The 22,920-nt window shown below is 37.0% G+C and overlaps 6 protein-coding genes across 7 annotated transcripts; 3 read left to right on the forward strand and 3 right to left on the reverse strand.

Moving 5' to 3' along the window:
• Positions 1-172: 172 nt before the first annotated feature.
• Positions 173-4,424, reverse strand: LOC131802378 (trafficking protein particle complex subunit 10-like). The gene is made up of 7 exons (XM_059122566.1): positions 4,264-4,424; positions 3,936-4,159; positions 3,604-3,875; positions 1,798-3,523; positions 1,106-1,738; positions 675-1,017; positions 173-617 (listed from the first exon to the last, which is right to left on the reverse strand). Exons 1-7 carry the CDS (start codon positions 4,286-4,288, stop codon positions 391-393), a joined length of 3,450 nt encoding a protein of 1,149 aa, XP_058978549.1. The 5' UTR covers positions 4,289-4,424; the 3' UTR covers positions 173-390.
• Positions 4,425-4,743: 319 nt separating this feature from the next.
• LOC101898508 (small G protein signaling modulator 3 homolog) lies at positions 4,744-8,295 on the forward strand. Its single transcript, XM_005187442.4, has 5 exons — positions 4,744-4,994; positions 5,052-5,700; positions 5,766-6,241; positions 6,398-7,235; positions 7,297-8,295. The coding sequence occupies exons 1-5, from the start codon at positions 4,929-4,931 to the stop codon at positions 7,674-7,676; spliced, it is 2,409 nt and encodes an 802-aa protein (XP_005187499.1). The 5' UTR covers positions 4,744-4,928; the 3' UTR covers positions 7,677-8,295.
• A 745-nt stretch (positions 8,296-9,040) lies between these two features.
• Positions 9,041-10,160, reverse strand: LOC101898331 (DNA-directed RNA polymerase II subunit RPB7). Its single transcript, XM_005187441.4, has 5 exons — positions 10,004-10,160; positions 9,678-9,947; positions 9,557-9,607; positions 9,282-9,419; positions 9,041-9,215 (listed from the first exon to the last, which is right to left on the reverse strand). Exons 1-5 carry the CDS (start codon positions 10,013-10,015, stop codon positions 9,165-9,167), a joined length of 522 nt encoding a protein of 173 aa, XP_005187498.1. The 5' UTR covers positions 10,016-10,160; the 3' UTR covers positions 9,041-9,164.
• A 1,811-nt stretch (positions 10,161-11,971) lies between these two features.
• LOC131802381 (transmembrane protein 141-like) lies at positions 11,972-12,505 on the forward strand. The gene is made up of 2 exons (XM_059122571.1): positions 11,972-12,192; positions 12,279-12,505. The coding sequence occupies exons 1-2, from the start codon at positions 12,078-12,080 to the stop codon at positions 12,473-12,475; spliced, it is 312 nt and encodes a 103-aa protein (XP_058978554.1). The 5' UTR covers positions 11,972-12,077; the 3' UTR covers positions 12,476-12,505.
• A 4-nt stretch (positions 12,506-12,509) lies between these two features.
• LOC131802380 (putative GTP-binding protein 6) lies at positions 12,510-14,313 on the forward strand. Its single transcript, XM_059122570.1, has 3 exons — positions 12,510-12,775; positions 12,848-13,465; positions 13,535-14,313. Exons 1-3 carry the CDS (start codon positions 12,510-12,512, stop codon positions 14,271-14,273), a joined length of 1,623 nt encoding a protein of 540 aa, XP_058978553.1. The 3' UTR covers positions 14,274-14,313.
• A 180-nt stretch (positions 14,314-14,493) lies between these two features.
• On the reverse strand, positions 14,494-22,265 carry LOC131802379 (dihydroxyacetone phosphate acyltransferase-like). Of its 2 annotated transcripts, none has more exons than XM_059122569.1 (6): positions 22,137-22,265; positions 18,324-18,866; positions 17,717-18,267; positions 17,088-17,660; positions 16,860-17,021; positions 14,494-16,796 (listed from the first exon to the last, which is right to left on the reverse strand). In XM_059122569.1, exons 2-6 carry the CDS (start codon positions 18,814-18,816, stop codon positions 16,488-16,490), a joined length of 2,088 nt encoding a protein of 695 aa, XP_058978552.1. In that variant the 5' UTR covers positions 18,817-18,866; positions 22,137-22,265; the 3' UTR covers positions 14,494-16,487. The 2 variants fall into 2 exon arrangements, with proteins under 2 accessions (XP_058978552.1, XP_058978551.1); XM_059122568.1 differs by lacking the exon at positions 22,137-22,265 and adding an exon at positions 21,856-22,062.
• Between the last annotated feature and the right edge of the window lie 655 nt (positions 22,266-22,920).

The raw sequence follows: 22,920 nt of genomic DNA on the forward strand, positions 1-22,920 counted from the left end.
TGGCGTTTTACTTTGTTGCAGTTTTTCAACCTGTGTACGCAAATAATTCCTCCTCAATTAAACATGATTGGAATATTGATCTCCCGAGAAAAATACATTTCGTTTCCGAATAGAGAATCGCATCGATAGAATTATAAAAAAAATTAACATGTTATGAATATGCTTAGCTTAGTTACTATAATCACTTTCTTTTGGGTATATTTAGATAGATTATAAATATATTTAATAAAAATTATAATTAGAATATTTTACGTTTTTTTTTTTTCATATGAATTTTAAATGTTAATGATTAACAATAATACAAATTGTTTTCACATTTTTGCTTTTAAATAAATATTTTCAAGTCAAACACTCCATACATACTACATAGTATATGAAAATAAATTAGTATTACTGGTCACCAGCTGTGGCTATGACATGGATTTGCATCGATTTTGTTGAATTGTATAGTTGGCCCGGTGGGAATGGTGAAACTTTCGAATGAGTATCAGTTTTAGTTTTGCTACATGCTATGTACTTGGACAAACGTATGCTTGGCATTGGCAAAAATCCAGTACACAATGGCATAACATCCAGAGAAATTGAATGACTTTCGACATCTTTCATGGAAATGATACCTTAAGTAAATTTTATGTTATTGCAAGTGGATGGAATTTATTTTCACTGAAACTTACCCGATGATCGACCACACACCGCCCAGGAATTTTGATCGGACAACACCTCATACATTAAATCACTATAGGGATTTGCGTGTATTTTGGTTATTTTCAAATTTAAATTGCACACCGATTTCAAGCGACACAACTCATTGGGTTCCAGCTGGGCTTGGATTTTGAACAGTGTCACATAGTCGACCAAATCAAAAGCACAACCAAAATTACGCAGCAAATAGGGTTTCTCCACACTCGAATATTTTGTCATGAAATGCACTTTGATTACTGGGAACTCTGATTCCGTTCCCAAAGGCTCTACTTGTATTTCATAAAGGAAAAACACGGTCAGGGTTTTATAAATCTCCTTAAGAGAAAGAAATGAAAAGAAAAAAATTATTAGTAAATCTTCCATCACTATTTGCTTTTCAATTTGAAATCATTGGATTACACACAATTTTTTGTTGTGTTGCAGGATTCAAATCGATCAAACGTACACCAGGCACATCGCATCGCACCCGTGCCTCTGTCAAATACAGATGCGCCTCTAAACCCCTAACAATCACTTGCAAAAACTTCTGAGTACCACAGGTGTGCAGGTGACAGGAAGCCTCTATGGCTGGCTGGAATTCAATGGGTATCTGTAACTCATTGCGCGACCAGGGGCAACTCAGTGTAATGTGATGTTCCAGGTGTTTGGTCAATTTGCGCCCAGGCACATCCGTCAACACTTCCAATGGTATGTCACGTTCTTCGAAAGATCTGAAATTCGTCAGAGGCACATGAAGCACACTTTCGAACGAAGTATCTTCATCGGGGTTTTCTTTGTTGGTATCACAATCTTCCTCCTTTACTTGGTTCAGCATCCGTATTCGAAGGTTTTTTGAGCATTTAAGTGTTATTTTGGCATCTGGAGGAAATATAAAGCTACCACCGGAAACATGTAAGCGTATGGGTTGTTCTATGCCTGCTATAAGAGTTTTGAAATGTAGAACGGCCGTGGCCGGTTTTGTTGTGATGTCGAATGGCTGGACTTTGACAGGCAAGTGTTCGGACAAAAATTCCAATTGAGACATACGTAAACGTAGCTAAAAGAGGTCATAAATTAAAAAAGCCATTTTGCATTGGAAAAAATGCATTTGCTCACCTGCTTAAATTCCCACTGTCCCACTCGAGTACCCTTTGTTTGCAGCTCAATTATATTGGCTCCTGGCTGTATAATAATATTCTCCACTGTCACTGAATTACTAAAATCCGATTGAATACTGGGCGAAAGTTTGCGTTTAGTACTACTTGTTCTTCGAACAGGCTGTTTGGGCTTCGGTGTGTCACAAGCCACCGAAGCACAATCTAGTTTATTGTCTTGTTTACGATTCAATAGCAGAGAGAATTTCATACGATTGTCTTTGATGTAACCAGCTGCCTTTTGGGCCATTGCATTTGGAGTATTCACTTGATTGGGCAGTGGGGCTATGTAACGTTCAAACGACAGCTTAATTTCGTCCACTAGAATTTCTCGAGGATATAGACTTTCGAATTGCACCTCGACCCGTATTATGTCATCTTGAATGATGGGTTTTTGATTCAACACCTGGATATTGTTGATGCGAAAATGATCTTCCAGAACACAAAAATTGGCATTTTCCAAGGATGGTTGGGCGGAGAGGGCAGAATTGAGAGATTTTAGAGATTTGAGAAATTCATCGAAATAAAATGAGCGCACCAATGTTTCCAGTTCTGGACAACAGGAAATGGCACTACATGTCTTGGTGTAGGCCATGGCATCACCCATTTTGCGATAACAATTTGCCAGTTCTAGCAATGTTTGAGAACAGAGCGATGGCCAATTTTCGGCCTTAAGCTCTCGCAGCAGGTCGGTAAAAAATCCCACAGCTTTGTGTGGCTCATTTAGGGCACAATAGAACTTGCCCAAGTCCAGGCCAACCAAACGTGCTGACCTGAGACGCGATACATGTTTGTATGTGCTAATGGCCAATTCAGCTAGTTCCAAATATAGTTTTTGAAAGGCCTGGTTCGAACCCAAGGCTTCCTTTAACTGCTCTGGGGCCGATTTTCGTGGTTTGCGGGCAGGTGAACGATCTCTTTGTTGAGGTGTGGGATTTAAGAATTGATGTTGCTGATCCATGGGGGTATCTCCAATACCTGCAGACAATTGCACTACAATGTGTAGCTGGGCAGAGCTTGGAGTATATCCTGGCAAAAGACCACAAAGTTTTCCCAATTCGTATAACTTATCCTTGGCCAAATTCCAAATAGGAGCACAATGTTGAAAGCAGGTGACTTCTTGGGGTTCCATTGACATTTCACACACTTGCAGTACCTCCAGGGCACACACGAACTCCCAACAGGCCAACGCACCTTCCTGGTATTCCAATTTAACCAATTCCACTTCTCTCAATGTGGAAAACAAAAAGGCTAAGAGCCTTTTTGCTATACATGGAGTGTCATTGCTCTGCTGCAACAAATAAGCTTGTCGTTCGAATAAATAATTTCGAAATTCCAACAACGATACGCCATCATTACGAATTTTCTCTCGCAACTCAAAACGATCCTTTCGCCTAAGGCAAATGCCGTGGAAGGACGTAAGTGGTTTGCGGAAATATTCCAACCATTTTTGTTTTTCACCAAAACTAGAGTTTGTTATGAACTGTGAGAAAATTGCATCCAGTTCATCGTATTGTATCAGGGCCTCTGTGTGTAGCTCCAACTTTTCAAAGACCAGTGCCAAGTCTTCTTGCATAAAGAAATATTGACGAAAGTCCCAACCATCATGATTGCGTTTTTCACGTTTTGAACGTATAAGTTCTTCATATTTGCCTATGTTACGATTATAACTGGTCAGCATTAGGAACCTGTAAAAATTTAAACATAAAAATGTGTTCATCACGATGGGTATTGATTTAGCGATATGTATTGGAATTTATAGTTATACCTAATGCGCTGCACTAGACATCTGAAACTCTCCGTGGATTTCTGTTCAAATTTGGCAGGATTTAGTACCGAAATACAACGATCCTCATTCTTGGCACCAAAATCCAAACGTATCTTATCCAATACTGTTGTTCGCTGTAATAAGTTTTTGGTCTTTCGTACATCTATGGTCTCGACCAGAAGTATCATCCAATCACTAATGTCATAGCTGGCCAATAATTTTAACCATTTTTCTATTTCCTCATGGGTAGTTTTTTTGTAGTTGTCCACATCCTGGAAAGATATTTTTGAGATATTATGCGGAAATCTCTTTGTTAGGCATGTTCAACTTACATTACATTCCGTTACATAAATATGCAGTATGGGATGCTCCAAAATGCTCCATTCACCTGTTTTGTACTTTTCCAAAAGTTTCTCATTGAACGGCTGAAACTGGGCATCAAGTCTTACATGTTTTGTGGGTCGATGTAGGGTACGACGCCACTCACAAGTGTCCAGGGGTATAGCATTTGTTATTTGGCCCTCCAATGACCTAAATAATGGAGCAGCACCCGTATCTTGCAAAGAAAGGATAAGATTATTTTAGAGAGACTCAGTAAGGGGTTTGCTATGCGTAATTACTCAAACAAAAAAACCCCGAAAGGCAAATTGTGAAACTTACAGGTTATAATGGGTTTAAAATTCATATTTTATTGTAAAACGTTGCAGTTATTTGATTTTTTTTTTTTAGTTTTTTATTTTTTCAAGTTTTTTCATGACGACGACCGTCCACTATAAAATCAACAGCTGACGTGAAAACATACACATAAGAGAAGAAGAAGAAGATTACATTTGTCACTTGGAGTCGTACATTAAGACCGTCTGCTATATCATCAAATGACATTTATTGTAGTTGGCACTTAGTTCTTAATTCTACTAAGCTATTAAAATTTTATAATTATAATAACATTAATATATTAGTTTGTTTTAATTAACAATTTCACAATTGAGAATCCATTGGTATAGAGATTACCTTCTCTCTCTCCCTCTCTTTGACATGTTACGTGGGAAGGCTAAAGAATATCAATGTTTATAGACGAAAGAGAGATAAATCAAGAACTAGCAAACTATGAACAGACAAACCTATATTCTTCGTATTCCCTGTGTGTCAGATGTTTTGTGAAACGTCAAATTTATTATAGAGTGAAAATATATTTTTTGTCGTCGTCATGTTTAGGAAATAAAAAATCCGCTTGTTTAACTAATTAATAGAAGACCAACTTTGAAAACTTATTCCTCGTCTAATGCTGTAGCCCCCAGATTGGCCAATTAACAAATAGGATCACAATGGAAATGGCAAAAAGTTTATTTGGAAGAGATCATGATGGTTATGTCTCTTCCAAAGAACATACGGTAAATATTGTAAATTAGCATAATGAGGAAACAACACAATATTGTTTATATTTGCAGAAAAAGCTACAGACCCTCAATTCGGAAGATAGCATTGGCGAAGAACTTATCACAACAATGGAGGAATTGAGTGTGGTTGATGGACTAAGACCCAATCCGGGGGGTCCATTTTCAGCCCTGACACCCTCTATGTGGCCACAGGAAATTTTGGCAAAACCCGAATCCGATAACGGCAGTGGTCCCAATGATCAACCCGATTATAGATTTGATGAATTTGGATTTCGTGTCGAGGAAGAAGACGGACCAGAGCAAAACTCCAAAAAGCTCTTAAGTATTCCATTTGTCGAAGATGCCCAACACCGTTTGCAATGGATTGCCCACTTGGAGTTTTCTCACAATAAAGAGGCCAATGAATTGACGTGGGAGAATGTGGGTGTAATGTTGCCACGTACCGAAAAGTTACGGAATATGGTAAGAGAAGGCATACCCCATTCCCTAAGGCCACAAATGTGGATGCGACTCTCAGGGGCATTGTCCAAGAAGCAAAAAAGTGAGACCAGCTATCAGGAGATTATAAAGGCATCGGCCAATGACCAATTAATGACATCGAAGCAAATTGAAAAAGATCTTCTGCGGATTTTGCCAACCAATGCATGCTTTAGCAATCCCAATAGTACTGGTATACCCAGACTTAGGCGCATATTAAGAGGTAACCAAATTACATTTTGCTTTTTTAAAGCTATATGCAGTTAGAATTTAATATTTTCTACACAGGTATTGCATGGCTTTATCCGGATATTGGCTACTGCCAGGGCACGGGTGTAATAGCCGCCTGTTTGCTTCTCTTCATGGAGGAGGAAAATGCATTTTGGATGATGGCAACCATTGTTGAAGATCTCTTACCAGCCTCATACTATTCATCCACATTGTTGGGCATTCAGGCCGATCAGCGGGTCATGCAAACACTTATTGCCAATTATTTGTCGGCCGTTGATGATAGCTTGAAAAAACATGACATTGAACTTTCCCTCATTACCTTGCACTGGTTCCTTACACTGTTCGCCAATGTTGTTCACATGAAAATATTGGTTCGCATTTGGGATTGGTTTTTCTACGAGGGAAGTATTGTGCTATTTCAACTTACATTGGGTATGCTCAAAATGAAAGAAAATGATCTGCATAATTTGGAAAATTCAGCTCAAATATTTAACTCGCTTTCCGATATACCAGGCATGATAGATGATGTTGAAGTAAGTAATTTTTTTAAAAAATATTGAGTATCACCTTCAAAACAAAACATGGTTGTTGTGAGGCAGTGCGACAGTAAAATAATTCCTGTACTGGTGGCGTTAAGAATATGTGTGTGTGGAAAAAGAAAATATTACCAATTATTTTGTGCATTCTAGGTTTTATTTAAAATTGCCTTGGAAGTTGGTGGTTCTTTAAGCCAAACGGTGATTGATACACATCGACGTCGCCACCTTGCGTATCTAATGGCAGATCAAGGAGGCCTTGTGGGCAATCCAAATTCCCTACCCAACTTACCAAAACAGCATTTAGCTCGCCGACAGGTGCGTAAGTCGAAATCAATACTTGAGACTTTGTTATTCCGCGGTGATAACGGTACGGAGGAAGTGAAAAATAAAAATATCAGGCAAACCGAAATATTGGTAGACTTACGTGAAGCCATACTGAAAGTAGCTCGACACTTTATTGCCATAGAACCGAAGTTGGCAAATCACATCCAATTAACGGCAGACTACAGTACCCAATCGCATGCTAAGGATCATGAGAATTTTATAAATGTGGCACGAACGCGTAAACGTAGGGCCAAAGCATTGCATGATTTCGAACGGCATGATGACGACGAATTGGGCTTCAGGAAAAACGATATCATAACAATAATTAGTCAGAAAGATGAACACTGTTGGGTGGGAGAGTTGAATGGTTTACGTGGTTGGTTTCCAGCTAAATTTGTGGAGTTATTGGATGAACGTAGCAAACAGTATACTTCTGCTGGAGATGATGCCATATCGGAGACCGTAACCGATTTAGTTAGAGGAACACTAGCCCCGGCGGTGAAGGCGTTTTTGGAACATGGCATGAAAAGGCCAAGCTTTTTGGGAGGTCCCATACATCCATGGCTTTTTATTGAAGAAGCCGCCTCAAGAGAGGTGGAAAAAGACTTTGAATCGGTATACAGTCGTTTGGTGTTATGTAAAACATATCGTTTGGATGAGGATGGTAAATTTGAATGGATTCTTGTAGAGAGCTTTTCTAACTTTTTACTTGTTTTCTTTTTTAGGCAAAGTATTGACCCCCGAAGAATTGCTATACCGCTGTGTCCAATCCATTAATCAGTCCCACGACGAGGCCCACGCCCAAATGGATGTCAAACTACGTTCTCTGATTTGTTTGGGTCTTAACGAACAGGTTTTACATTTATGGCTGGAAGTCCTATGCTCTTGCCAAGATATTGTACAAAAATGGTATCACACCTGGTCATTTATCTTCTCACCAGGATGGGTACAAATTAAATGTGAACTCCGTATACTGGCACAATTTGCCTTTAATCTCAATCCCGATTGGGAATTGCCGCCAAAGCGTGGCAAGGAATCACAACCCCTTAAAGATGGTGTGCGAGATATGTTGGTCAAACATCATTTATTCTCATGGGATTTGTGAGATTGTGTACAAGAAGAAATTTAAATGTTAATTTGATAGTTTTATTTTATCAACTCGAACGAAAGAAGGACATTCCCGAATTTGTTGTAGCTTTCATGTTTCTTTTTATTTAGTTTAAAAGTTATTTTATGTCTAATAAGGATTTTAAAAGAATATATTTTTTCAGAAAAGTTATTATTTGTTAACATATAATATGTATCAATCTACATATAAGATGAATGCTTTTACATCTAGAATTATATTTAATTTAAATTTTTGTTTGTTGTTGAACATAATTCTTCTACCACAAAAATGTGCATTTATGTTAAATTAAAAATATTATCAAAAACAGTCTAAAAAATAATCCATGTATTGCAGCTAGCATACAATATATATATATGTAACAAGAGATTTAGATAAGCCTATCATATGAAAATCTAATACCTTGCTTGTAATTTTCCTTTGAAAATGATATGCAGAATTTGAAATCTTCACTTAAGTGCTTCAACTTACTTATATAATGTTGTCGTCAACCCCCCAAGTTATTATTTATTTATTAAACTACTAAATATATATATGTACCTTTAAAATATGTACTTCAAAATCATATTAAAAATAAATATTTATAATATAAGCATTATATTGTACAACATATATTCTTTTAACCATTGGGACAGTGAGCGCATTTCCATTTGAGAAATATTAATTCCTTGTCCCTTGCGACGATCACTATGTGCAAGGGAGATATAAGTCGAATTATAACTCGAATTGACGTAAATCTTACCACACATAGGGTGACCAAGGCTTTAATACACCCTCCAGAATTTTTGATGCCACGGTCGATTAATACGAGCGGAGAGCGACCGTCGGCTGTTATGACGGCCCACACCATCACCGTGGCCGGCGCTTGAGCTCTGGTGGCCAACGGAAGGTGCACATTTTCAACTGACCTCTTTGGCAAGTAAACACGATAATTTTGTTTGTTTAAAAAAAGGGCTGGGCAAGAATGTTTTCTCATCGGAGAAAACCAAATTCGGCAGTGCTGCGGTGTAAGTTCTTGCACTTTTTTGGAATTTCAATGGCTTTACCCCGAGCTCATTTTTCAATATTTGCCTAATGGAATATTGCGATATATCCAGCTCACGAACCATTTTTCGGCCGCTGCGACGAGGAATTCGATCAAATAGCTTTGTTACTGTTTACTGTTTCTTCTGATGTTACTGTTTTCTTCCGTCCATTTCCTTGACGTCGGGCTACGCTACCAGTATCACGTTAACGGGCGATGCTACGAGACACAAAAGATTTATTCTAGTCTAAGGTTGGTCGCAGTTTTTCATCAGCATTTCATCTCACCCCGTACTTCATAAACATAACGTTCAAAACAATTGCTATTTAAATAGAAATCATTTTATTTATTAAAACTATTATACATTTTCTAAAATACGTATGAAACATCCATTCCAAATATATATTATTGATATTATTCCTTTAAAAAATATGCAGTAGGAATTAACTGCCCACTAGACCCAAATAGTCGTCCATCAATGTTCCAATTGCAAACTACAAAAAAAAAAAAAAAACAATTTATTAAATTTAGAAATTCTGATAATGAAATGCAAAACTTACAATGCCAGTGGCGTCGACACGTGTACCCACAATTTTTAAGCGAATTTTATCTTCACCCGATATTACAACATCTTCGTCTTTCGATTTGTAACAAGGAGGATTGCCATTGGGACAGAATTGCATATCGGCAGGGATGGACTGAAATTGAAAATGGCATATTTATATAGTCATGGTGGACGTGCATGTTGTTTAAAATCACTGGACAGCAATGAAACCAGCAACATATTGAGAGGATCAACTTGACAAAAGATAGATCAAATATAAAACATACTTACATGGTGAGATATAAAGCACGACAATGGTCCGATTTCGGCAAACATGCCCACCTGTTACCAAGAAATAAACCAAAAAAATAGTGAATTGTGTTTCACAATTTGCAAACAACAAACATTTCACCTTATTAATTTGTTTAACTACGGCATCAAGTACCTCTCCCTTAAATGGCCGGAATACAATGGCTTTATATTTGACCGGATAAACCACAAAGCCCTGACCCGGTAATATGACACCAGAACCAATTTGATCAATTGTTGTCACAGCTATAACAAAACCATATTTTCCGGTACATGTTCCCTCAACTTCTGTGTACAGTTTCTGCTTGACAGTTTCCAAGAGTTGCGGTCCGAAGTAACGTGGATGTAACAAAATTTCATGTTCCAGAGAAATCTAAAGATAAATGAAATAATGTAATAGAATATGGACACAGGGAATGTTATACTTACATGATAAAACATTGTGTTAAGCTAGTAATAGAAATAATTCAAGTGCATATAAACAATTTTTTGGATTCCTCTGCAAGAATAACCGAGTCTGTGTTAGGGAGAAGTAAATCGACTATGGACTGTCAACTTCATTTTTCAACTTAACTACACATCCCTAGTCCAGTGGTGCTAACTACTTTTTGAAATAGTAATAGTTGTGTTCCAGAACCTGCAAATTAGTACTAATTAGCAATAATTCTGCTACAACGCGTTCCCGTACTCCAAAAACTAGCAAAACTTGCAGCTCTCTCGAGAAAAAAATGGCGCTGAGTGGTGCACATTTCTGCTTGTTTTAGCTACATGAATTTGGCCGAGCAGAAATGTGCATATTGTAAATTTGACATTTAATTGGCAGGGCTAACAAGGTTGAAAAATGTATTGATACATTTCAATAAAGAAAATGATCAACTTGAAAACTAAAGGAAAAACTAATATTTGTCGTGCAAAAAACAAAAAGAGAAAATATGGAGCAATTGATGTATTCACTTTTGGATGATTCCAGCAGTGAAGAGGACTGACTGAATGAGGAATCTGATTAGTAATTATTATTATAAATTATTAATTTTAACTTATCGTCTTCAATACTCATTTTTTAAATGTTGGCGCCCTTTTCAGTAAGGTTTCACCAGTCCGGTTTAGGCTGTTTACTTTTGGAACTTTGAATTTTGACATTTTATCGCATTTCTGCTAATTTTCCGTTCCCTTATTTTTTGAGCAAACCTAAATGAGAATGACATTTCGAACTGTTCTCTCTTCTGCTAGTTTTACTACTAAAAAAGTACTGGAACACAACTAATGGTAGCAATAGTGGTAAACTGTTAATGATTTTCTCTTTGAATTGTGTTGTTGATTGATTTAACAGCACGTTTACATGTAAAAGTATTATCCCAATGAATTTAGATTAAAATTGTCATATCCACTACGCATACTTCAAATAAATCCTGCTGAAGTGGGTTAACCCTGCAAAAATTTCTAACGTAAACATGGTATAAGGCTCCGATGGTAAAAAAAGACAGGTCCTTAGAAGAAACACACATTTGCAAATTATAAATTATTAGTGGCAAAGAACCGAATGGATACAAGTAAAATTACACTCAAAAATGTACGATAGTCAGAAGTAAAGGTGAGAACACAAAGTTTTTTAATGACTTAAAGGTGAACAATGAACAAAGGGGTTTTCGGTTGACTTAGGCCAATTTCGGCCTATTGTTCTTCTACAAAGAAGCCAGCTGATGACTTCAACCACTCAAAAAAGCCTTCTATGTATTCCTATCCTAACAAGTATAAATTATGGGCCGTTCTTTTACGAAAAAGCCAGGCGATGACTTAAGCTAGTTAAAGAAGCATTCTGTGTACTTGCACCTTAAAAACTTTCAGTAGTCGTTTTGCACCCTCAAACTGCTATAAGTTCTGGATGAATATTGTTTTGAATAAAAAATACAATAACTTTCGATGTTAATGGGCAAGGCATTGCACAATATTGGGAGAAAACTTTACTGTCCTACTATTTTACATTCAAACTTAATAATTTTTTTAAAAAACAAAAATAAAATAAACAAAACCAAATGTTGCATATTTAAAAGTCTATTTTGCACTATAAGGCCCCATCACAGAGTTGCATATTTCTAGTTTCTTTTAAGTTGAGCAACCTTTTTATGTTTCTTCAAAAATAAGTAGATTTGTATATGTTTTCCTATGCGACCCCAATCGAAGGTTGTTATGATTTGCATTTCTTGACAATTTCAAAAAATTTGAATAATCCTTCATTCAAAAATTTCAATTCCAAAATTGGTTTGACATATCATTGTCCCATCACCTGCATGGATGCGTTTACCTGTATTCTTCTACCATAATGTTTGATGTGGCCACTGAGCTAGGCTGCCATATTGGAAATATGAGAGACTTTTGCTGTCAAAATAAAAACAGCTGTGTCACAACCCAACATACATACGAACACAACAATCATATCGCATTTAATTGATGCATTCTTTTCAATTTCTATAATTTCACAATACGATAGGTTCTCCAGAGCAGAATGAATGACATCAGACGTCTGAAAGATCAGCAACGCGAAAAACATCCTGGATTTGATGCCTATATGGAATGTATGACCCGGTCATTGTTTACCGGTTTGGCATCATTTTGTCTTGGTAAGTTTTATTTTGTTGTGCTAGTTACGAAGAAGAGTTGTAATTGCTTGCATAATTTTCTTTTGGCATTTTGCGTTGTTTTCAAGGGTTTTCCGGTTTCTACTTCGCCCAGAAGATCGTACAATCAAAAATACGTTATCCTCAACAATATAATATCCTGATCTCCACTTTGGCAGCAACGGTGATAGGTTACGAGGTGACAAGTAAAAGAACAAAATCGTGTCAAGCAGCTTGGATGGCAGCGGAAGATAAACATAGCATACTTAAAGAAAAAGATTATTAATAAAAAAAAAAAACAGTTTACACAAACAAATATCATGCTTCTCAAACAATTGGCTAATAGATTATTATCCTTGAGGTCCGTGTCCGTACAACGCTTTTTGCTAAATCCATGTGGAAGTTATTACACTCCGATTGCCTGTTCCTTACAATGTGTTCGTTTCAAATATACACCAAATAAAGGAGTACAAGGTATACGCAATCGAAAGAGTCAATTCGAATCGAATGCCAATCAACAAGAAAATGAGGATAGTGAAGATCAAGAAAATGAAGAATTTGGTCAATCGTTGAATTTGGACGATAGGTAATGTCCTTAAATTGTATTATTGATGAGGTAGCTTTAAAAAAATTCGTAATAATACTCCCATAATTGCAGTGAATACGACCTAGTTGCCAATGGGGCCATGCGGGTTACACGAAAATCCACACAACCCCAAAACGTACTGGTCATACAACCATATGTCAAGTGGTCCGTTAAACGTACCACCAACATCACTCCAGAAGACCAAATACAAGAAGCTGAAGCTCTGATCCATTCAATTACCAATTGGCGGGTGGCAATGTCCATTAAAGTTCCCCTCGAATCTTTGGAAAGAAAAACTTTGTTTGGCAAAGGAAAAATGGAAGAACTGAAACAAATCGTCAACGAATTGCGCTACAACAAAAGTCACAATCAACAACCACTTACCTGTATATTTGTGAGCAAAGGAACCTTAAGTTTTGCCCAGAAATCTCTGCTGGAAGCAACTTTCAAGCTTCCAGTAATGGATCGTTATTCGGTGGTAATACAAATATTACGTTTGCATGCCGCAAGTGCTGAGGCACGTTTACAGGTGGCAATGGCCGAGATACCGTACATATGGGGTCAAGCCAAAGATTACAACACCTCGAAATCAACTAAACTTGGCTATTCACTAACGGACACACAACGTGATATTTTGAAAACTCGCGAAAAGAAATTAAAGTCGGAATTGGAGCGAATAAGAACACATAGGTGAGAGAAGACATTAGAGTATTTTTCAAAAAAAAAAAAAGTAAATGAATTTATTTGTTTATTTAACAGAAAACTTTTGCGCAATAAACGCAAACAAAACAACTATCCAATAATTGCCGTTGTAGGTTACACAAATGCGGGCAAAACCTCGCTAATCAAGGCCTTAACCCAGGAACAAACCATAGAGCCAAGAGACCAGTTATTCGCCACCCTAGATGTTACGGCCCATGCTGGGAAGTTGCCATGTAATTTAGAGGTTATTTACATGGACACTGTGGGTTTCATGTCAGACCTACCCACCGGCCTGATTGAGTGTTTCGTGGCCACCTTGGAAGATGCAATGTTGGCCGATGTTATTTTACACATACACGATGTATCGCACAATTGTTATGACTCACAAAAGCAACATGTTGAACAGACTCTGAAAAGTCTAACAGATAACTTGATTGCTTCCGGGGCGGAAGAACCCGCCACATTACCAACAATCATTAATGTTGGCAACAAAATCGACCTATTGGCCAGGGGAAAAAGAACGATTGAAGAATTCCAAGGATTTTTAGTTTCAGCCAAGAAACAAAATGGTCTGATGCCTTTACTCGAAGAAATCGAACAACAGGTACTCAAAACAACGCAACGTAAAAAAATTACAATACGCGTGCCCAATGGCGGTGCCGAAATGTCTTGGCTGTATAAAAACTCGGCCGTGGTCAATATCAAGGTCGATCAGACGAATGCCCAAATACTCTTAATGGATATCATAATAAAAGAAAGTGTTTTGCAACAGTTTAAGAAACAATTCTGCAAATAAATACAATTTATTTTTTCTTTAATTTTAAGTCTCTGTAATTGAGGAGAACAACGCAGTAAATATAATTTTTTTTTTTAATTGCACTAAACTATACACAATGTGAGTATAATAAATACAAAATGTCCTAAGGAAACTTGGTATTTTTTTCTTTTATATAATAAAAAAAAACACATTAAAATTGAAGATAACCACACACACATTAGAGCTAAACGATGGCGTATTGTTTTTGTACATAATATTTTTTTTATTATTAATGTTTTTTTTTAAATGCATTATATTAACTAATGACTTGGTAATGGAATTTCATTTTTTTTCGTTTAAATGCACGGCCAAAATGTAAATGAGAACAACTTGGGACTGGGGCTGGACTAGCAAGGAGGAATATTTTTGAATGCGTGCGTGCCTTTCGTAAAACGTACTTATATTTTGAATATTTTGTAATGCCTGGGTTGTGCAACAACACGTTGCAGCACAATACAACACTTTTAAGCTACACCATCTTTCTACTTTAAATCATCATCATCAAACAAAAAACCAGGAAAATTAAGTAATTAATAATTAGTCAAGTGGAGATCATTACAGGGTGAGATAAAGAAAACTGCAACCAACTTCAGACTGTTGTCATTTCAAAGCCACTCGACCGATAGCTGTTAAAATTATTCCAGTGACAGATCATTATATTGTTTACAAAAGTATATTGGTGAGAATTTTCCAGAAAAAAAAAAAAGTTATTCATGATGGAATTCAAGCGTGATAGAGTGGTTTCTTTATATTTGGCTGGAAACCACAAGTGGCTATCGTTAGAGCACTCCAGCGTTTTAATCTGAATAAATCTTTTGTGTTTTGTACCATCGCTCGTTACATTGATACTGCTAGCGTAGCCCGACGTCAAGAAAGTAGACGGAAGAAACCAGCAACATCAGCAGAAATGGTTCGAAAAGTAAAAAAAGCGACTTGATCGAAACCCGCGTCGCAGTGGTGGAACATATCGCAATATTCCATTCTGCAAATATTGAAAAATTAGCTCGGGGTAAAGCCATTGAAATTCCAAAAACTGACACCGCAACAGAAAGAAAATAAACTCAAAAGAGCTAAAGAGTTGTTTCGCTTGGCCGAAAAGGGGGGAACTGCCGAATTTGGTTTTCTCCGCTCCGATGAGAAAACATTCGTTGTCCAGCAGTTTTTAAATAAACAGAAGGATCGTGTTTACTTGCCAAAGAGGTCTGCTGAAAATGTACATCTTCGGTTGGCCACCAGAACTCAAGCGCCGGCCATGGTGATGGTGTGGGTCGCCATAAGAGCCAATGGTCGCTCTCTGCTCGTATTAGTCGACTTGTTATCAGAATAAATGCCGAATATTATCGCGAAAATATTCTAGATGGTGTATTTCAACCTTGGGCACGCAAACATTTTAGCCGCAGACTTTGGACATTCCAACAGGACTCGGCACCCTCGCACTAAGATTTCTTGGTGAGGTGAGGTTCCTTGGTTCATTTCCAGTGCACAATGGCCCCTAAAATCTCCGGATACCAATCCGTTGGACTATTGTGTCTGGAGTATTTTGGAAAGCAAGGTTGGCACTAAAAAATACCAAAGTGTCGATCACCTCAAGCAAGTGCTTCGCCGGGAATGGGCCAAAATACCGTAGAGCAACATTCGGGCAGCATGTGACGGTTTCATTGGCCGTTTGAGGGCCATAATTCGTGCCAAAGGTGACCAATTCGAACAAATCTAAACTTATTCTAAGATTTGATGCTATTTCCGACATTTCTAGCTTTCATTCAATAAAATTTTAAGAAAAAAAAAATTCAAAATTATGGCGTTTGACTTTGTTGCAGTTTTTTTTCAACTCGCCCTGTATACATAGTACCTATATATACTAACCAATAATCTCTTCTCAATAGGTGTTTGGACTTGATTTATATAATATCTACCGTCATGGTAGACGTGTGGTGTACTGTGTAGACATATATGGAATTATTTGCACCATAAATACAATAACAAAAAAAAAAAAAAACAAAACACCTTAAAACTTAAAAATTAATTTAAATCTAAATGATTACATATGAAATGAAACAATGGCATTACCATGACAATAACAACCAATGTACCTAGAATGCGGGCATATGTGAGCAATGAATGAACGACCTTCTTAACTCTCTGCAGAAATGAGGTGATTTTGTTGTTGGCGGTCTGCTTCAAGTCGGCTGAAAGTTATAACTTTGATGATATGGCGCATTGCCAATACTGTTTAAATGGCATCAAATTGCAAAATGCCAGCAGAAATTCCTCCAAATCATGCAACGACTTGTTTGGAGATATTTTAAAATTACCCGTTTCACGATTACGCAGCAAATACGAACTCTGTACCAGAGAGTGTAAGGCTATGTTTAGATTATCCAATGCCAAACAATAGGGATGGACGTGTAATGGACAGCTATTTGTTAACAGCATTGATTCAATGTGTTTTTGTACGGCTTTCAAAATGGTTTTTGGCGAGAACTCATCATTCTCCGTGGCAAGCTGTGGGCAGAAGAAAAACCATTAATTTTCCGAAAAAATAAAAATACAAATGGCAAATACTACCGTATTCAAGGCAACAACAAGTTGATAGTAAAGACACAGGAATGGTGAGAGGGCCGTAAGAATACTGCGGCTACATTCATTATGTTGAACTTGCACAGAGCCCATCTGAGAGATGTGCAAAACTCCATAGTCTTTTAGAAATTTCAAATTATGCTCAAATTCCTAAGAAATAGAAGAAAATAAATAATCTCCTCTATTGTTCTTGATGAAATGACTCAGAAACCTTACCTCCAATTCCCGATTAGATTCGACAATGAATTCATGTTTAAATACCTCATCCAAGGCATCAACTTGTTGGGATAAACGCAAAATAGTTTCCTCGTGTGATCCTGAGATTTGTTTGCTCATTTTTTGCTGTTGCTCCTCCAATTGTAGTGCAGCCATAATCAGATAGCCAGGCCTGGCAAGCCAAAACAGACAGGGATTCATATACAACTGCAATGCCATACTGGGCACAGCCACAGCCATGGTCCGAGGTGATAGGGCGTGGGCTTTCAGACGACTGATATCAATTTCCTGGGCCAACAATTCTACCGGTACTTGTGTGAACTCCAGACGTCCTTGCTTAAAATGCACAATATTTGAGTGTATTTCAACGGTTTCAATAATTTCCGGTTTTATGCAATTCACATCTGTGGCCACGTGGGCGCCCAACTTCTCAAACATATCCTTGAGCATAATAATGCCACGCGAGATTTCATCAACATTCAAGGATTTATCCATATAATATTGACTGGCAAAATATAGGCTTATCATATTAAAAGTTGTTATAACAATGCGTCTTTGTTGTTGGTAGATAATCTGAAAAGGGGGATGGTTAAAAAATTAAATATTTAATTGAAATTTATTTGTCCTACCTCCGTGGCCAACTTCTTAACCAATTCTATTTCATGTTTATTTAATTTCTGCAAATGTGAACCCAGTGTGGCCCTTTTCATTTTATCCAAACTGCAGCTTTCGCCAAAGAAGTCCTTTACCGAAATGGGCTCACCAAAGTCCAAATACATTTTACCAAAATTCTCATCAATTATTTTCAAGGCCTTAAAGAAGCCCTTTGTCGACTCTTTAGGCTTGGGCACACCCAACAGCTCGTAAACAAACAATTGTTCCTCCAAAACTCGTTCATATGAGACGCTGACGGGAACTATAGTTATGTCCGAAACTTCTCCTGTGAAAAAGGGTTGTAAGGCCATTGACAGCAATCCAACTTTCGGTACCAAGGCCTTGAAGTTGCGACTTCGGGTGCCCTCAATAAAGAACTCCACACCTATGTGATAGGAACCAACCAAGGCATACATATATTCGCGAAATATGTCCCAATACAACTCATCATTCGAAAAGGAGCGTCGCATAAAGAAGGCACCGGTTTTTCTCAGCATTGTGCCCATGGCAAACATGGAATGGAAATCTGCAAAAAGCGTATACATTATGGATGATAATTTTTCTAAATTTCACGAATCTTACCCATTCCAGCAGCAATTCCCGGTATTTCAATGTCATAATGAAAACAAATATATGACATCAATATAAAATCCATGTAACTTCGATGACTGGGCAAATAGAGTACGGGATTTTTGCCCAAACCCTGCTTCAGGTGATCCATGCTGGCCTTGTTCACATAGATTCCCTTACAGATGCGTTTGCCAATGGCTGTTATGGCAATGCCACACCAGCGTATAATGGCCAAATTGCGATCCAAACCAATTTCGTCCAATATCTCAGACACCAATTGTTGCATCTGTTTGGCGGGACAGTTTTGTTTGGCCGCATAGTAATCGATTAGCTGGCGTATTCTTTCACTTTGCAAGACATGTTTTTTCAGTTTTGTTGGATCGAGATTCTTTTCTAATTTAAATGCTACCAATGGATTGTATTCTTTGGTCATAACTGGTTCCTTGCCAGCTTCAAGGATATTCTCAAAATTCATCATATAATTGCCATTGTCATTGCCAGCCATTGTGTGGGTGTGTGTGTGAGAGAGAGTTTGGGGTAAGGCGATTTATTTAACTAGGATTTGAAGGTAGAACGATTTATTAGTCACTCTGTTTCCAAGCTAGACAAGCAATAAATTTATTTTTAAGGGTAATGTGTTTGTAGCTACTCATTAATATCTATTAATGGCCTGGAGGTAATCTTATCAAAATGACAATTTTCGCCACTAAATGGTGTTGGTTGTATGCACTAATTAAGAGTTTTGAATAGGTTTCGTCAGATACATACCGGGGTATTTTTTTGGAAAACAAAAAATAAACACCGATAAGTTTGCTTGATCAAACACCTGTCACAAATAACAAAACACTATGACTAAGCTATAAAATACTCCAAAAATCTTCAAAGGGTAACGAGGCCCATAACGACATTGTGCAGTGTAGAAACAAACATACGACTGAGAAATCAAAATATAAGCAATCAGCAGCCGTATTGTAAATCGTCCCATATGTTATTTTGAAGGACCTTAAAAGTGACATTTTAAAGGATTTTTCAAAGATAACTATACGCCTAAAGTCAAATTTGAAAAAATAATTTCAATATTTTAGGGATTCATAAAACACGGATTTTAGAGGAATATTTTCAAGGTTATATAAACGTGGACTTTTAAGAAAACCATAAGATCTATAGACCCATGTTTTTCAAAGATACAGATTAGGATAAAAAACAGCAACCAACTTCAGAATGCTGTCATTTCAAAGCCATTCGTCCGACAGCTGTTAAAATTATTCCAGTGACAGCTCATCATATTTTTTACAATCGCACAAAAGCATTTTGGCGAGAATATTCCAGAAAAATAGTTATTCGTGATGGAATTCAGGCGTGATAGTGTGATTTCTTTATACTTGGCTGGAAAATCACAAGTGGCTATCGTTAGAACACTCCAGCATTTAAATGTGAATAAATCTTTTGTGTCTCGCACCATCGCTCGTTACCGTGATACTGGTAGTGTAGCCCGATGTCAAGTAAGTGGACGGAAGAAAACAGCAACATCAGCAGAAATGGTTCAAAAAGTAAAGAAGCGACTTGATCGAATCTCGCGTCGCAGTGGCCGAAAAATGGCTCATGAGCTAAACATATCGCAATATTCCATTCGGCAAATATTGAAAAACGAGCTCGGGATAAAGCCATTGAAATTCCAAAAAGGTCCAAGAACTTACACCGCAACAGAAAAAAAATAGACTCAAAAGAGCTAAAGAGTTGCTTTGCTTGGCCGAAAGTGGTGAACTGCCGAATTTGGTTTTCTCCGATGAGAAAACATTCGTTGTCCAGCAGTTTGTAAACAAACAAAATGATCGTGTTTACTTGCCAAAGAGATCAACTGAAAATGTGCACCTTCGGTTGGACACCAAAACTCAAGCGCCTGCCATGGTGATGATGTGGGCCGCCATAACAGTCGATGGTCGCTCTTCGCTCGTATTTACAGAACGTGGCATCGGAATAAATGCCGAATGTTATCCCGAAAATATTCTGGAAGATGTATTAAAGCCTTGGGCACGCAGACCTTGGACATTCCAACAGGACTCAGCACGCGCCACCCAAGATTGGCTACAAAATGAGGTTCCTCGCTTCATGTCCAGCGCACAATGACCACCAAAATCTCCGGATACCAATCCGTAGGACTATTGGGTCTGGAGTAATTTGGAAAGGTTGGCACTATATAATACCAAAGTGTCGATCACCACAAGCAAGCGCTTTGCCGGGAATGGGCCAAAGTACCGCAGATCAACATTCGGGTAGCGTGTGACGGTTTCATTGGCCGTTTGGAGGCCATAATCCGTACCAAAGGTGACCAATTCGACCAAATCTAAATATATTCTAAAATCTAAAAATGATATTTCCGACATTTGTTGCTTTCATTCAATGAAATGTATAAAAAAATGTAAAAATTATGGCGTTTGACTTTGTTGCAGTTTTTTTTATCTCACCCTGTACTTTCAAAGTCGTTCAGGCTTTATGAAAAAGATATGTTTAAAACATTTATTAAAAGTATCCTTTCCTATCCTAGGTTAGGTTAAAGGACGCACGGTCGCCGTTTGGTAACCGCTCCACACAGAGACCTGCTGTTCCAGATCTATGAGTAAGTTGTTCAGAACCAAAAATTATGGTGATAGAACACCACCCCGTGGCGAGCCCCTGGTGACCGATTTCCTGCATTATATAAAATAAAATCAAGACTACAGAAGTTTATATAAAAGTGGATTTTTGGAAGAATACTCTAAAATGTGCGGAAAGGTTTTCAGGGTCCTTTGAATGTGGATTTTTAAGTGGATTCGAGGGAACTGCAAATTTGCACTGTAAACCATTGGCTCTCAATATATCAATATATTCTTCATTCCCAAAAAATATTGCGACATTTGTGTTTTGTGTTGACATTCCCCCATTCTGTTTAGAGAGTGTTGACTGTATCCGTAGATTATGAGAAATTAGAAAAACAATATGTTAATTTAGTGAAATACAAATAAAAGCCCCCAAAAGCAAAGAAATGCAAATTGGCAAAATATCCACTGGCACTGGAAAGATGATGTCGGTGTTTGTTAAGTAATATGTAAATTGTTGATTTGTTAATTTAAAACCCCACTGATGCGTTCATCTATTTGTTTTAAATACAAAATGCCATTTCAACAAACAAGTTTCTTTTTTAATTCTAGCTTTAGTAAATATTTACAAACCAAATAAATAATTCCAATCCGGTTTTACAATGCATTTCCTTAACTTATCGCACTTATGTATTATTAAAAAAAAAAACACAATTATTATATTTGCAACAACAAAATCAATTGTGTTTCAAAATATCTCGCTAACGATGCCAACTTTGAATGAGATAAAAAGAGCCAAAGAGAAAGTGAAAGAGAAAACTCACAAACATAAACACCAAAGAGAGCCATATTTAAAAACCAACCAACCACCCACCACCACCCCTTGCAAATACACATGTTTACATACCGAGAAAGTAGTAATGTAAAGTTGGTAGTCAAAAATTACTTTTACACAATTAACAATTTACCTTTAGCACAATAAAACTGCATAATTAAAATAACAACATTTACATGCATTAACTTTATAACAACAACTAAAATTTGTTATTGCTTACAAAAAACACAACAAAAACACAGTTTGTTTTCATGTTTTACACGAAATTTTGATGATTGTGCTATTCATTCATCGATTTTTCTCAAAGTTTTGTCACATCAAAAAACCTTTTTCTACATAATAGTAATTTAGCACCACAGATGTTTCATTTCACATTTAATTACTTTACTAGCGTTTGCTTTTTTCGTTTATTACCTGACAATTAGAAAGCGTCTTTCACCGAAGTATTTTTTTCCAAAAAAAAAATTCTTGCGTGCAACGGTCCGTGTTTACGTCGGTTTGCAAAAATATTGTATATCAACTGACGCCGATAAGGCTAAATCGACAGCCCCGAAGTGTAAAATTCTGCGATTGAGAGGGAATGAACAAATGTCAGGGATGGTAACACCAAATGTTTAATTTAATCAATGTACTTTTCCAAACACTAAATACAAATGGAATGTGATATAATAGTGCATTTAAAAATGAAAAATTAAATAATTAATTCTACTGCATGATAGAATTAAGAAGTCAATATCATATAAACATGTGTTAAAAATTACTCATTTGTTCGCCTCATTGTCAAAATGCATATATATGAGTATTTTCTATGCAGTACATTTTTTCAAGGTAACTTACGAAAAAGGCTGATATGGAATTACTTATTTGTCTATACCTTCTTAATTGTTCCATGGTATTAAGTTGAATGGCTCAATAAGAAAGGTTGCTCAACTCCAAAACAAGAAGGAAATTTTCGCGGATATTCCAAAAGATTGAAATGGAAATTTTTTATTCAAAACAATATATACACAAAATGTGTATATGTTTTGACAGAATAATGGCACCAAAAGAAAAAAATATTTTGTGACATATCATAAAGGAATGCCAGAATCGCATTTATAATTTGACATTAATATGCCTAGCCAGGATGCCAAGCTGTTTATATACCCTCATCTATTGTCCATCGTAGAAGACATGGCAGAAGAATACAGGCAATCGC

The sequence above is a fragment of the Musca domestica genome, unplaced genomic scaffold (assembly GCF_030504385.1).
Source record: "Musca domestica strain aabys unplaced genomic scaffold, Musca_domestica.polishedcontigs.V.1.1 201, whole genome shotgun sequence".
Classification (NCBI taxonomy): domain Eukaryota; kingdom Metazoa; phylum Arthropoda; class Insecta; order Diptera; family Muscidae; genus Musca; species Musca domestica.